This window comes from Puntigrus tetrazona, chromosome 10, assembly GCF_018831695.1.
Source record: "Puntigrus tetrazona isolate hp1 chromosome 10, ASM1883169v1, whole genome shotgun sequence".
In the NCBI taxonomy this organism is placed as follows: Eukaryota; Metazoa; Chordata; class Actinopteri; order Cypriniformes; family Cyprinidae; genus Puntigrus; species Puntigrus tetrazona.
Genome location: NC_056708.1, coordinates 14,488,631 through 14,505,101, shown reverse-complemented (window position 1 = coordinate 14,505,101; position 16,471 = coordinate 14,488,631). Strand labels below are relative to the sequence as shown.

Below are 16,471 nucleotides of genomic sequence, written 5' to 3'. Positions count from 1 at the left end.
AAGATACAAGGCAAGTCCAAGATTACAATGGAAGTGAATGGGAACGGAAAACCAAAACACTCTAAAATTACCTTAAAACTGTACTGTGAAAAAACACCATAATTTTGTGTGTGATTTCACTGATAATGGAGGCATGGGACAAAACGTGTCCAGCAATTGTAACTGCTAATAGGTATGAAAATGAAAATATTTTTTAATTATAACGAATTGATAACAATGCATTTAACACAGTTATTCCTCTTCAATTTAATTTTAGCATCATTACATCAAAATGTATGAGACTTAATGTCTTCTCACCACATCTAAGACGGTGTGTCCACAGCGATGGCTTCAATCGTTCATATTCCATAATATGGACGACGAAAAAGATAGTTTTATCAAAAGCAACACTTAATAATATCGCATATCAAAGCAAGGTCGTTTTTCAAGGACACGTGGGTTTCATAAGGTTTCAAAGCTGCGTCCTCATTTCCGGTTAACACTGTCAGACTTTCATTAAAATGTAAAAATAAATAAATAAATAATATCTCAGGGAACATCAGAAGCAGCTGTCACTCTAACGGCCCCCCTGCCACGGTTTTGGCCAGAAGGGATACAGCTCCAAAAAAATAGTAAGTATCGGTGTACAGTGTGAGAAAAACTATGCTGTATAGATAGCGCCATACATATCCCTTCCAGAGTACATCAATGTCACGCATGCCAAAAACACAAATTATTTGATTGCGAAATAAGTGGTGGTGAGGTAAAACGCGCATTTTGATGAAATGTGAAGAAATGTGAGGTGGCATCGAAGCATACAACAGTGTCTCTATTGTCTGAGGTTTTATTTTTTCAATATTGTCCTACTTCTTGAGTCGGTGCTTTATTAAAAAGTCTGCTGGACAGCTTTTGTGAAAAAAAAGAAAGAGATTAAAAGCAGATTGTATTCACAATAATCTTCCCTCAGTCTGGGCTCTCAGAGCCGCTTTGTGTCACTGACACCGAGTCCTTGGTGCCGAAACAAGTGCAAGCAAATTTTATTAATCGATAATGACTTCAATTTGGAGCTTTTCCTCACGCAAAGCTTCACTGGTTCGGGATTTGCGGTGCAAATCACTCGCTGTATGTAAAAGACATTCATGCGTGAGTTTGGAAAGACACAACGGTGAGTTTAGAATCACAGATTCAACATTGCTTGCGAACGGAGGAAATGCAGGATGGATCCACGGTCTTGGACGTCCTCTAATTTAAATCCCATCTGCAAGCCGCAGGAGGTTTGAAAAGACACAGGCATGTGTTTTTTTTTCTTGGAGCACCGCCTCGTGGAGAGCTGGCTGAGAGACGACACACGTGATGTGATAGACAGGAGCGTTGTCTTTCATTGATCAAACGCAGCTGAGACTTCCGCGCCAAACGCTGAGAACTCTAGAACAACCCGAGACGAGCAAAACAGCTCACAAACTAGGTCAAGAGAGGGGAGAAACTACAAAATCTGTATTCAGATATCAAAAGGTGCTCGGTGGAAACCGGCGGCCTTTTCTCAAGCTTTTGAATCAAGATTTTGCTTTACCATTTGATGACAGCTGATCTAATATATGTATAGACTGAAGGCAAACTGAGGAGAGAAACGCTGTACTTGAGCTGTCGGGATTCGACAAATGCAGAGTGAAGTGCTCCGTTCAAAAGAAATAAGCCGTCTGTTCTTCCACGTGTACATCAGTGAGGATGTTGATATAATGTGAGCAACTTTTTAAAAGGCACTCTTGCTAAAGTTGTGTTTTCTGGCACATGCTTCTCTTGAGGTTTGCTCTGCTGTGCACTTGAAAACCATCTGCCTCGTATCGTGTAGGTCAGGGATCTTCAAGTCAGACCCATGAGATCAGGTCAAGCCCTAATCAAACACACCTGAGCGTGCTAATCAATGTCTTCAGGATCATTAGAAAATCACAGGTAGGCGAGTTTGATCGAAGGAGGGTCAACCAACTTACGCAGTCAAAAACTCAGAGTTTAGGTCAATCAACTCTGAGTAGGAGATCAATGGAGGGCAGCTATTACGAGTCACCATAGCAACAGCTCCTGCCAAAAAGACATTGCCCTCGTACTTCCTTCCAATAAATCTTAATAACTAGGATTGTTATTACGGTAAATTATTGAAATAATATTAATTTTCGTAAGATAATTTTTTTAACCACACTGGTGGATAATTCAATTATTAATTTTCGTTCGTCTTTGAAACACAATTTTGTGGCCGTCCACTGACTGCCGAATAACAAACACCGTCAAGGTCCAGAAAAGTACGGAAGACATCGTCAGAATAGTCCATCTGCCTTTTACGTCAAGAAGTGACAAAAAATACTTTTTGTACATAAAGAAAACAAACCAATCACTTCATTCAACTAATATTTCCGTTTGTCTCCTCCGTGTCACACAGCGCCATTTTGGAGAGTATTCGACGAAAGCAAACTATGAAATGAACAAAACTTCCTCTTTTGCCGCCTCCACTCTACTGCTGAAATGTGATTCATCATGCTCTTTTTTGTTTACCATTACTGCAAACCAATGATTTTTTATTCAGATTTTTATAGTAACATGCGCTTACGAGTCAATCATCATAGTCATATCGTACCCAAGATTATTAGATCCATGTCACACCCCTGATAGCACACATATATTTGACATCTGCAAGACATATATTTTAGTGTTTGCTCAATAAGTCTGTTTCCTTTTAGATGTTAAGTTTATTCAATGTCTTGAGGATGTTTACGATTTAGAATTCATGTAAAACTGACATGCGTTCTGCAACATTTGCAGACAGCAGTTGCTTTCCAGATCAAGAGATCTTTAACAGACATCTTGCGGATCTACGCACTTTATCCGGCGCAGTCTGATTAGATCAGCAACGATTTCATAGGATAGCTTAAATCTTTCAGAGTGTTCGGGATTTTCGTGTTTTGATTTGACTTGGCATAAACACTGCGCCTTCTGTGTTTCATGGGTGAAAGCAAGTTATATTAGTTTGGCAAAGGACGCTGGGTAAGGAAGACATTTTCATGTTTGGGTGAACTATTCCTTTATAAATTACCCAAAACAATTTCTCTTTTCTTGTTTTAAATCTAAATTGAGCTGAACATTGACACCGTTTGTAGCTGCTTATAGCTGAATTGGATTTGTTTCGTAACCTGTGAACAGGGACACAGTCATTGAACTGAAATTAATTAACACTGAACTAAATTGAGCTGAATAATGACACTACTGTCTTCACCCGAGCTGCTCGACAGCTGAAAGTGAATGTTTCATAACTGATGAATTTTGCAACATCAGCTTATTACTGCAAAGGTTCTACATTACGCGTGTTGTATAAAGCACTAAATAAATGTGACTTCAATACACTGGTCTGAATGCCTTGACATTTGCGAAAATGGAGCGATGCCGGCCATCTGCCGCTGACAGGTTTGGTGCTGGAATGCCAGTGCGGCTGCCCTACTGTGCTTTAAAGAGAGACAAACCTTTGAACAGCATATTGTGACACAGTGAGAGATTCAGCAGCACAGCGAATAAGAGAGACGGTGGAACAGGGCACCACCTCCTGCTGGAATAAAATAGTGCAAGATGGACCTCAGCGAAAGAGTCTAAACCACAATAACGCAGTCTCTTTTCGCAATGATCGAAAAAACACACCAGTGTGAACTTGAATAACATATTTGACTTCTGTAAAATATATTTAGAGCTGCAGAGGGGAAGATGTGAACCACTACAAAGGTTAGTTTTCCCAAAAATGAATATTCTATCATTGATTACTCACCCTCATGTCAATCGAAAACCAAAAAGACCCTTGTTTTCAGAAGACAAATTAAGGCTACTTTCGATTAAATCCAAAAGCTGAAGATGTGAACCACTACATGGCTTTTGCTTAAAGGGTAAGTTCAGCCAAAAATAAAAAAAAATGTCATTAATTACTCACCCTTAAACCTGTAAGACCTTCATTCATCTTTGGAACACAAACGAAGATATTTTTGATGACCCTCCATATACAGCAACATGACTGAAATGACCCCAGTTTTTGTGCAAAAATAAGATAATTTACTTAACCATTCATCTCCCCCAAGTTATGTCTTTTGGCATTTTGGAGAGTATCAATGCATTTGCATGCTTTTTAACGTATTTGATGTAATCAGCATTGAGCTACAGCCATGGACAGTTATACCGATGTATTTACTACGTTTCTCGACCTGGATCATTTGAGTAGTGTTGAGTATCAGACAGTTCTTCAACTTTAATATCTCAATTTGTGTTCAAAGATGAATTAAGGTCTTCAGGACGACATGATGACAGAAGAACCCTTTAACTGGAGTTCAGTACCATGGAGGGAAACAACTCATAATGCTGTAGGTGAACTAACCAGACCGCCTTAAAAACAATACTGACCGATCCTCCTTAGCTAGTTGTAATCTGGCACATTTTTAGGCATTAGCTTTCTATGGAAGTCCTTTGTAAACGAGCTCTCGCTCTCATTGTTGGTGTCGTTTCTATATTTGTACAGAACAATATTCATTACGCTGCAGTTAGCTCCAGTTCTCGACGCCATTGGTTGATTATGTTTCCAACAGCATTGGTATAGTTCAACAGAGCAACAGACAGCACTAAAGAGCATGTGATTTATTGAAGGAGAAGCAGAGGCAGCACTAGCCACAGAAACCGAGCTATTTAAGCACATTTTAGCCGATCGTGAAATGATGGGTACGTGCAAGTCGTCCTCTGACACATAGGATTGTTAAGAATAAGAAATAGAGGAAACTGGGAACTGAATTTCTGTTGTGTCAGATCCTATTTTCATGGACACCAAGTATTTCTGCCAGGGCTTTTGCTTTCTTCATGATAGGGAGAAGCAGTCTGTGTTTTCTTGTCAAATGTAATCTTTTCTGACGTCTTTGAAGAAATAGCAGCCTTTTTGCAGTTCACCAATGAGAACAAATACATTCTGGCAGGAGCAGCTGTCTGAAGCACCCTATGTCGTTTATAAGAAATCTTAAAACATAATAAAAAATTTCCTTCATCAAACTTTAAGTATATACAGGAAACACGTGTACAAATACGCAGCGCTACAGCATTAACATACTGCATCTATTAGCAGTATTTCAAAACCACCGACAATTTATGGGTGAATTTCCACAAAATGAAATTCTACATTAACACCGGGTTAAGGCTTAAGCCTAGTCTTAGACTAAAATGTAAATCTGAACGGTTTCAACTGAATGAAATGTGCATTGATTGATTTTGAAACATGTCAGTGCCTTAGTTTTGTCTCAAGATGCACACCAGTAATGTTTTTTTTAATTATTTAAATTGAATTATGGCATAATCCTGGTTTAGACTAGGCCCTGTCTATGAAACTCAAAAAATCTCAATTCTTATCACTTACCAAAAAATTTAAATAAAAATCACTCTTAAATCCTGTGATAAAGTTATTTGACTAATTAATTTGACTATTAATTTGGTGATGAAATAAGAAAATGAATAAGCGGTCACTGGTATAAAGCAGAAGCTTGTTATGAAAACTGTTTTAAAAATGCAAAAGTCTTTGTGAATGTTTTTTTTTTTAATGTCGATTACTGTTTTATATTTATATCTATTTATATTTTTTTATTCTTACTAGACACTAGCATAACAAGTTCAAGATGTCAAGTAATATTTCTGTCCTCAACAAGCTCCAAAATCACAGCCAGTCAGAACAGAATCGATGGTTTAAATGCAGGTATTAGAAGCAGGATTTTGCACCAATGAGATTTCACTGTGGGTGGAGCTAACCAATGTTCTGTCACATAAAGCTGCTTCGGACAAACACTTGAAGGTTTACACATTCAGCGAATTCATCTAATGTTTTAATTTCTAACAGTTGAGGTTTTTTTTATAAAACTAAATGTTGCCCGTTAATTGTTTGCTGCTGGAAACTGCAAATTTATTCCAGAAATACTGACTTCTGGTTACTTTGTTAGTGTAAATCACTGTACGTATGGACGTCCTTTAAAATGGAAGAGATTGCTTCGCACGGTTTCACTGTGTTAGATGTCTAAAAATATCTCCTACTTGGCTACTCGGGTCTATTTGTTTATATTTCAGTACAGAAAAGAAACTATGAAGCGAAAGTAGGAGATAAGTGTAAAACTCATTAAAAGCTCACTTAAGATGGCACAAACAGAACTCAAAACTCATGTCTGTGGTACATGTCTGGATCGTAGTATTTGGTGACCACCACGCGGTTAGCAAACTTGCGTCCTGTCAGAGCCTGCATGGCCTTCTGGCATTCTGAAGCAGACATGTACTCCACGAATATCTGCAACAGAGAGAGAGAGAGAGAGAAAAAAAAAAGAGTTTAAAACAAGTTATTATCTAGACTGAATGAGTAGACGGTGTTAGTTTAATATAACCAAGAAACTACTAGTTAACAATTAGCATACATAAGCCATATTTAACTTGGTTCCAGTTTTAGTCGACAAGTTAAACTGAATGAAAACAAACATCTGATACAAAATAAGTGTATTTTTTTTTGTTTCTATTTTATTTCATTTCAGTTAGCATTTATTTGAAGTAAGTTACAATAGTCGGGTTTCCATACAAATTAAAACCTTTACCACTTTTCTGATAAGCTAATACTTTGACGACAAACTTGATAGAGAAATTTCTTAGCAAACTGCGGTTCCATCTCCCATGATCAACAATAACCCTTTTTAAAATAAAAATACATTTCCAACACTCTTTATGTATTTCGAAAAAGTGCAGAAAAACATGTTCATGCTTCTCCAAAACTACATGCCACTTGTGTAAAACACAAAAAGTGAAGAATCTCTGGACTGCTCTTCTCCATATAATGAAAGTGAACGCAGACAGATGCCGAGCTCTCAAATGGCTTCAAAACGTCCCATTCTCTAACAGGTCATCCAATTGTTTTCAGTTTATTTCCTGCTCTAGAAGTCTAATGTGGCAGCAGTGACTGACCTTCCCGCAGCCTGGCACCTCGATGCCGTCCACAGGCCGAGGGATCTCGATAGAGCGCACGCTGCCGTACTTGCAGCACTCCTCACGGATGTCCTCCAGGATCTCCTCGTAGTCCTCGTCGTCCAGCAGCTCCTCCGGCATTACCATGTTCAGCAGACACAGCACCTCCGTCGGCAGGCCTGAGGTCTGCACCCTCTGCAGTCCTGGGACCTGGAGCGTGACGGGCGTCTCTACAACAGCGGTCTGCACAGAGACAAAAGCTAGACTGGAACTCTGACACAATTAATAGAAGAACGCTGGCCGCGTGTTATAGTAATCAGCAATGCTTTCTTCGTGAACGTCTTGATTTGTGCCGTGACCGCTTGGTTGTTCGTTGAAGGACTGGCACTTACAGGATTGGCATTCTTGGCTCCCACACTTGCCCGCTGGACGATGAGCTTTTTATCGCCGAGCTGCATGCCATGCAATCCAGCTACCGCCTGAACAAAACAGTGCAACTATCCTCGTCAATCTCCCTAAAATATTCGATTTCCTTTCAAATTTATTGCTAGTGTGATGCATATGGATATTTGACCTGGTACAACTATATTTTTAATAATGCTAAATTTACTGTAAGATGATGATGATGTGTTCCTCTAATACTTGAACCTGAACTGGTTTACCTGGTCAGTGACGCTGATATCCACATATTCACAGAAAGCATAGCCTTTGGACAGTGATGTGGCACTGTCTTTCACAAGGTTGAAGGCTTTGAGAGGTCCAAATGACGTCAGGAGCTCTTTAACCTGCACAACAGTGGAGGACGCACAGGTATGTTAACACAACAGCAGCTGCAGCTCAAACCCTACATGTCCATTAAACCCAGGACAGGGGACAATAGAGCTCAACAGCTGCTTCACACTCACCGTATCTAGAGAGAAATAAGCAATAATGTATACAACTATACCTAACTGTGGGTTTCAGCTTTAAAAACTGTTTATAGGTGACCATCAGAAATAGGGACAAAATGTTCAATTTTCATTTCACCATTTCATTCCAAACTCATACAAGCTTTGCTTGCCTTTGGAACACAATTTAAAGAATGAGAAGTATGAAAGTCATCAGTGGTTCAATCTGGATTTTATGGAGGGATAAGAATACTTTTTGTAAGCAAAGAAAATGATTTAAAAAAAAAAGGACTTGATTCAACAATTTGGAGCTATAGTGATGCTACAGTGCCGAATTGTTAAAAAAAAAAAAAATAATAAAAATAAAATCTTTTTTTTGTATGGAAAAACACAAAAAGAATTTTTGCTGATTCATAACATTATAGTTGAACCACTGACAGCGGATGGATTTGTCCGACGACACTTTTCTGGACCTCCACAGTGTTCATTACTTGGCAGTCAATAGAACGTGCCTCTCGGTTTCCATCTAAATTATCTTAAATTATGTTCCAAAGACATTCAATTTCTTAAAGAATATTTTGAATTTCTCTGAAGAAATGAATAGAAAGCGTAATCAAGTCAGCTGTTGTGCTCTACCTCAGCAGTACACAGATACGTCAGCATACATGTTCATAACATTATCTTTTGACGTTTTCTTCATTTTCCGAGTGACGAAACGTACGATGCTAATGCTCTCCGCTCCGGTCCTTCTCAACATTACAATAATCACTAAGTAAACTTATTTTAAAGAAGAAAATGACTTGCGCTAACTGTTTATTCGGTAACGTTGTATTTCTAAAGGGGCGTCACACGACGCTTTTCGTTTACCTGACTTCATGCTAATGTGGCCTAAGAAATTTAAGTTAACTTCATTTTTTCTGCGTTCCAGGATTTCACATTAGAAACTAAATAGGGCAAATTGAGTCCAATTCTAACATTTTGAGCCTAATTCTGATATAATGAGTGTTTTCGTGAAATGTGTGTGTTTCCATTAGGTGCGTCTTCGATTGCAGTTTGCGCATTTCAAAGGCTAATGGAAACATAGCTAGCAGTGGAGTAGATTGTACATTTTTACAATTCGCTTTTATTATTTAATCACAAAGTTAAACTTGACATGCTCGTCTTATGCTCGTTCTTGGCAGCGAGAAATTTTGCCGGCTCAAAATCTAGCGCGAGCACCCCTTCTTTGCGTGCAATGGTAAAGATGTTTTGTTTTTTTCGAAAATCATTTACAAATAAAGTTTCAGGAAGTCGTTTTTTTTTCCCCTCCGGATTTCAAATCACTCAGTAGACGCAAGGTGGTCGATGGGACTTCCCCGTTTGCTATATTCATAGTGCAGAACTGAATTTTGCGTAAACCTTTCCAAACATTTCGCACTCCTCCAAAAGCCCAGAGCCCCTCTAGCGATGCTCGCGCTCCGAAAGAGTGAAGGAAGACAGAGGACAGCGAGGGGAGGGTCCCTGCTGACAGGAAGTGCATCCGTGTGAGGAACGCAATGTCTTACTTGCCTTGTGTTACATGTTGGCATGGCAGCAGTAGATCAGAACTACTGAACAAATTATGAGCGCAGACTTAACGATCTTACGGGCCCCTAGCTGGGGGACAAAGTGGGGGAACAAAAAATGAAAGAGCTGTGAGTTTCAAAGCAGTAACAGTGACTGCAAGAAAGAAAATATATGAGAATATGAAAGAAATGAATACCAGGGTACATTCAGCTCCAATTGATTAAGTTAGTTTAGCTACATTCCAATTAGACCGTTACCCAACCCCCCTCGGTAGTGTCTGCAATAGAAACAAGAAGCCTTCTGAAATACTGACTTCTTCTTCTTACTTCTTGACTAGCTTTACTTACATCTACAGCTGTATCTTGATGCTTTTTCTATCTTTAACTGTTTCTGTATTTATGGCTCCTACAGAGAGTCTAATCAGCTTTGTTCACACTGCAGCTGAATGTGGCTCAAATCACTCAGAATTTTTTTTTTAATTAATTATAGAATTCCCATAAATGTAAATAGTCATAAATGCATAATTCTTTCAATCCAACTCAAAAAGTAAAACTAGTAAAACACTGACGTAACTTGACCTTTTTCAGAGTCAATTTGTTATTTAGGTTTTTCAATTGAATAGTTTGATTTTTATTGTTACTTAACAATAAAAGCAATGGGCCAAAGTGAATGAAGGACAGGTAAAACAATATATATATAATTTTAGGATACCCTATAGATAAACTTTTGTTATAGTTAATGATTTGGAATGGATTTTAGAATAAATTAAAATTAGGCGCCTTTGCTTGCAGTGTGAACATAGCCAAAATGTGTCATGTGGTCATGGCTGATGAATATTAAAGGGATTTCAGCTACAGGCGGTCTGTATGTCAATAAAATAACATGTTATTTTGGTCATGTGCTGACAAAAACTATTTATCAGTTAATTTGGCTATTCTTTGTTATGGCGTAGACAACTGTCATGTGAAAAAGTTTAGACACCCTATTAAAGTCACATGGTTTTCGGTATCAGGAGATAATAATTTAAAAAAAAAAAAAAAAAACCTTGGAAATCCTCAACTGAACAACATTACATGAAATATCAGACCGTGTCATTATTTCATTCATAAAATTAAAGCCATGATGAAAAGCCATGTGTGACAATCATATGTAGATCCACTTTTAGAAGAAGTAACTTAATCATTTTCTATACGATTTTATCGGTCTCTCGTGTCACTAGACTATCTAGACTGTCTCAGAACCTTGATTCTTTTCTCCTCAGATGTTCCACTGTAGATCTGCGATGTGCTTGGGATCACTGTCCTGCTGATCTTTAGCTGTCAAACGGACGTCCTCACATCTGACTCTGGAATACTGTAATATACAGAGCATTTTAGGGTCGACTCAGTGGCTGTGCGGTTCCCCGGTCTTGTGGCTACAAAACAAGCCCAAAATGATCATACCTCCACCAGCACGTGGGACTTATGGCGTGAGGCGTTTGCGCTGATATGCTCTTTAGGATTTGTGCCAAACATCTCCACTTTGGTCTCATCTGTTGAATTGCAACTCTGCAAACCTACAGTAAACCATGCCTTTGTTATACATAAGAAGCTTTCTTCTGGCAAACCCCCAAACAGTTGAAGATATATCTGTTTAGCAGTGCCTGACTGCTACGTAATCCTTAAGGTTAACAGTAAGGGTGTCCTAATTTTGTTATTTATATCTTTTTTTGCCATTTTGGCTTTATCTTTGTCAAGTAAACAATGACACAGTGCAATCATGTGTCATTATTCATTTTTCTAATTTCAAGCCTTGGAAAGAACAGTTTTTTCTTCTTCTATTCAATAGGGTGTCCTAACTTTCTCACATGACTGTAGGTCTTGATGACTTGATGCACGTCTTGACGTTTATGTTTTAATATTCGTTACTTCCAACCTGCTCATGTTTCTTACTTTAGGATATTATTGGTGAAATTTGTGACTAACGATGTAAGACACATGGGAAGTTATCGATAACATGTAAAATGCCCTTAAACACAAACAGTTGGCTGTAAAGGTGTCTTAAGAATTAATCCATTCTTTGATTAGCAAGTTCAATTGTACCTGATCATCGTTGAGATAATTTGGCAGACCTCCAATAAAGAGTTTATGAGGGGAGTCCGGCACAACTGTGGAGACAACACCTGAAAACATAAAAGACGTCAGAGTTATAGTACCTTTTAATAAGTTTCAAACACATCTCCCTCAATTGTAAAGCCCTACTGACTCAACCAACGGCGTCACAGCTGATCCCACCCCAAACTTACACAAGTCAATGTTGTTTTGTTCAATCCAGGAAACAAAAAAATGGACAGAAGTTCTGTTTGATAGTTCTACTGAGTCTACTGACCTGGAACGTGAAAAGCAGGCTGCTCAGAGATGCCGGGCAGAGGGCGGTAGTCATGTGGACGCCTGATCTTCAGCGACTGTCCTTGAAAGATAATGCCGTCGAATGCCATGGCCTGAGTGGTTTCATCCACCGATCGAAACTGACGAAGACGGACAGACAGCCAGTCAGCTTCGCTCAAGCATTCAAGGCTCATTAAACAGAAATGTTTTCCTGCGCATCACCAACACATCTCTCAGCGGCTGCTTTCAACCTCTTTTTAAGAGTCGCAGGCTGTTATGCACGTGAAACAGGTCCAGTACGTTTTAGTCAGATGAGTTTGTTAAACTATCCTTTTAAGTGAGTGAGATCCGTGTCTCACCTCTAAGAAAGCAAAGTTCTTGTCCTGGTTGATCTGCACAGCGAGAACAGGATTGCTTGGAGCTTGAGAGAGTCCTGCTAGTCTCATCTGAGTATTGAAGAACTCAGCCATAGACTCCTAAAACACACACACACACACACACACACACATACCCATGGAGAAACTCTTAACGCAACTCTTTGCATTAAGACACATTTTAAACTGTAATACAGGAAGGCAAACAAGCAAAACTCATCTGGAAAAGAAAAACAAATTGGTGAAACAGCTGATTTATCATTCACGAGAGGATGATAACCGAGCTGTACAAACTATTCTGGGACGCTTACCTCAGTGACGCCGAAGGGGATGTTTCCAACATAAAGCCGCCGCGCTTGCCTGGTCATCTGACTGCCAACGATGGGCACTTGTGTGGGAGCGACTGCCAAACCAGCATTAGTGGATGTAGCCAGCAGAGCAATGCTGGGGATCTGCCCGGCAGCTACAGCGCAAACAACAAATAAAACAACAGTTCCCCGAAAATGACAGTTACTTCATTGTTTGCTCTATTTAGGCTTAAATTCAAGATCAAATTTTATCCATTCTGATTACATAGCTTTAACATAAGCATAAAACAATAACCTTAACGTGATGCATCTTTCAACTAACTGAATATAGTTTTTTTCCACAGCCATATTTAACCATACTCATACTTTTTAAAATGAATAAATGTAATTGTTTTTACAATGAATAGATTTCTGCTGATTCTAAGCAAGTCAAATAAATGCACATGGAAAATACGATCATTTAAAACGTAATTTATTATGTTTAATTTATATATGATTGAGAAATATGCATGATACAGTTCAGTCAAAAACATTTAGGCCTCAATTTAATGTAATTCAGCTGTATGTGTATCAGCTCATTTAAAACAAATTATATGACCAATGAAAGCTATATCGGAAAATGCATAATCTAAACTGTCTTATAATCATTTTACCTAGAAAACATGTGGCATTTGCTGTGCATTGAAACATGCTAGTTTAAGATTTTCTATCAGTTACCCCAAATTTATTTAGATTTGATTTAACCATTAAAATACTTTTGTTTGTGATGCGAAGTAGTATTAAAAAACATAACATACATTTACTCATTACTCATACTGCACCTTGCATGGCTTTGTACTGCATTGGAGTGATGTGCTCAAAGCCTGGAGGAGGAACGTCCCAATACTTGCATGTTTTTTTCTTTCTGGTTCGACGTGGAGAATAGCTGTGAATTAACAAATTAACAAAGAATTAACAAAGAAATCTGAGCCTAAAGAAGATCAAAAACTACTGAATACCTGAGACACATCACTCCTATAGTTTTGAACGGGAAAAAAAGCAACGCTCAATATGGCCGCTCCATCAAACGAAGCCCCGCCTCATGAGCCAAACGGCCAATCACTAATCAGTCAGGTCAGCGCATCACTGCAGCTGCCGTTAGAAGTCCCGGTTGCTATAGAAACGGTTAACGCTCCGAGCACGCGCACTGGCCGGTGTAGCCTGAGAAATGAACTTTTCTAGAGCAGTTCTAGAGAATTTCATGTTTCTCTATTCAAAGTGACAGGCTCCGAATTTGGCCGGTTTCAAACATGGCCGCCCAGTGACATGACGTGCCTTAAAGGGACTTCGCCGCGACTTTCACGAGCAACAACAACTAAAACAGCAAAGGCCGCAAGAATAAGCGAGCGCCGCGGCGGTCACCTGCGTTTCTTACGATCTCTGGAGCTGCTCCTGCGGTCTCGGCCCTTACGCTCTCCTCTGCTGCGGCCGCTTCCGTCTTTACTCCCGCTGCGGCGCTTCTTGCCGCGACCGGCGGAGCTGCTGCGGCTCCTTCGCTTGCGCCTCTCCCGCTCCCGCTCTGCGTGAGTTACACTGCGAAGTCAGCGGCACAATCTCCCTTCGTCCAGAGTCTGTCAAGACTCGAAACGTGTGTGAATCGTTTGCTTTAAAGCAGTGGATCTCGGTGCGCATCAGTCAAAAGACTTAAGCGAACAAGGCTTCACAAATTCAGCGGTTCACTGTTGAGGGGAACCAGTTTTCTGTGTTAATTAAGAGTATGCCATTTTTGGCCTGATTAAGGAACCTCTACATAAAACTTAAAAACAACTCCTATTACCTTCATATTTAATGCGTTTATTGGATTTGGTGCATTATACTTAATAGTACGTTTGCGGTGGGTTTGTAAAAGCTGTTTTTATGCGCGTTTTGTCCAGATGGTTTCGATTGCTTCAAAACAGTGAATCATTTTGCGAGTGGTTCGATTGATTTGAAGCTTCAGAAAGATCTCGAGTTCTTGTAATATGTTGCTGTGCTGTTCTTGGTGGCTACTTACTAAATCAAGTGTATTCCTATCTCTGGATATGTCCATGTTCTAAAGTGATTGTTCAGAACATTGTTACTAGATTACTGATAAAGTATAATAATAATTATGCATTCAGTACAGTTGATTTGCACTGCTGTCATATGTCAAACAACACATGTTTAACCTATTTATGAAAACACTGCACATTGTATCTGTCATAAGGCCTACATTCATTATATTTGACTATGTATGCAACATTTCAGATGTCATCGTGAACATAACAAACTGCAACACTTGGATAGTTATGAGCGCATATCATAAAGGAAGGCCATTCCATAAAACAGTGCCTTTTTAATTTCTGCAAGGTGACTTTTATATTTTAAAAATGTATAGTTGTATTGCCAAGTCAAGCTAAATGAATAAAAACGATGAGGGAATTAATAGCCATGGAGAGAAAAAACTAAATATCCTACATCATTTGACACGTCATGTAAATCTGTGCCGTATAAAATAATAATAAAGCCAAGGAAACGCACTCTTTAATATGCATGTCCTTATGATTAAATGCGCGAGACTCTTTAAACGTGTATTAAGAATCAAAATAAAGTGACCGTAAAATGGCTGTATGGATACATTCATCAAAGTCGTTGTCGTTTCTGTGTACGAAGGGCGCGAAAGGCAGCTGTCTGACAGGAGGTGAGCTCTTACTCTACGTTACCTTGTCGATTCTCGTTCAGCTGCTTCTCGAACTCCTCGAAGTCAGACATGATCAGACCTGACGGAGCGATAATAACTAATAAACACAGCCGCTGCTCGAGCTTCCGCTTGCTCGCCTGACGACGGCGACGAAGAAGACGCGTTCGTTTAGGAAATCGATCGCGTTTCACCGGAGACGCTTCTCTCTGCAGGTCTGGCGCGTGGGCGTGTACTACGGTCATTCTGATTGGACGAGACTGCTGTCAGTTACAGTTACAAGAGGGTACGCGTCTTGCGATTGGTTTACAATGTTTTTTTTTTGCTTTCAAGCAGGAAGACATAATTATATCTGTTTAACGACACAAACTGATATTTCAAAATTAGGTAGAGAACTCATATCTGGACATGCTATTAATGTTTCTTTGGCAATTAATTATAGGAAATGTTTTAGACGTCTTTTAAACATAGTAAATGCATTTGAGCTCAGGTTAAATATTTGAGCATAGGCTAATTATAGCCAAAATAAATAAAAAATAAACGTGTCCTTTCAGCTTCAAATAAAAGATCGAAGTTGTTGCAAGAACACTTGACCTTGAGAGATAGAGCCCACTGAAATCTGCAGGAAAATAGTGGGGTCTTTGATTATGTCCTTGATTAATAATAAGGTCATAGTGATACATTTAGGAATTTCTCAAAAATATTCCTGTAAATGATGTGAAATGTCTTGTTTATAATTCCAGAAACAAAAATATTGTATATACAAAAATGTAAGAAACATTTTATTATATTAAACATTGGCTGGTGAAAAAAAAAATCAAGTGTTTTAGATTTAAATGGGTATATTTACAATATTGCAGTGTTCTTCATTCTTCTTTTTTTTTTTTTTTTTTTGTAAAATTACTAAACCAATAAATAGTTTTTTTGTTCCATCTTCAATAACATTAGAATCTCTTTCCCAAAACTTGTTACAATTCTCAACGATTATTAGTAAACAATATTGTAAATAATATGAATAATAATAAACAAATATTTATATGATCCAAGGTAACTGCTAAACGTTTTCTTCTGGTGAATTAGAATCGTAAAAAAAATAAATAAAAAAAGATGAAGGATTTACTTTGAATTTTCTGTAAGACATTTTTACAAAAAAAAAAAAAAAAGAAAAATCTTAGAATGACTGAAATAGTATTTTGTTGTACAACATACTCCAGTAAACATTGGTTAACTACATATAACATTTTCAAATGATATAATTCATAGAGTATTGAGATGCATTTCTTAAAGAGAGGAACATATTTGTGATGTGATCTGTGAAAGACTC

At 38.5% G+C, this 16,471-nt stretch overlaps 1 protein-coding gene across 1 annotated transcript; it reads right to left on the bottom strand.

The window, feature by feature from the left end:
• Positions 1–4,620: 4,620 nt before the first annotated feature.
• Positions 4,621–15,377, bottom strand: LOC122352954 (splicing factor U2AF 65 kDa subunit-like). Its single transcript, XM_043250736.1, has 11 exons — positions 15,173–15,377; positions 13,854–14,010; positions 13,274–13,377; positions 12,456–12,607; positions 12,130–12,246; positions 11,772–11,910; positions 11,486–11,565; positions 7,635–7,757; positions 7,365–7,451; positions 6,973–7,215; positions 4,621–6,310 (listed from the first exon to the last, which is right to left on the bottom strand). The coding sequence occupies exons 1-11, from the start codon at positions 15,219–15,221 to the stop codon at positions 6,179–6,181; spliced, it is 1,383 nt and encodes a 460-aa protein (XP_043106671.1). The 5' UTR covers positions 15,222–15,377; the 3' UTR covers positions 4,621–6,178.
• Between the last annotated feature and the right edge of the window lie 1,094 nt (positions 15,378–16,471).

What these genes read in the sequence shown, in the direction of transcription:
- LOC122352954 (XM_043250736.1), bottom strand. Translation starts at nt 15,221, where the DNA reads ATGTCTGACTTCGAGGAGTTCGAGAAGCAGCTGAACGAGAATCGACAA. An exon ending in AGAACTTTGCTTTCTTAGAG is followed by an intron (nt 11,911 to 12,129) that starts GTGAGACACGGA and finishes CGTCTTCGTCAG; the next exon opens with TTTCGATCGGTGGATGAAAC. An exon ending in ATTATCTCAACGATGATCAG is followed by an intron (nt 7,758 to 11,485) that starts GTACAATTGAAC and finishes ACTGTTGTGCAG; the next exon opens with GTTAAAGAGCTCCTGACGTC.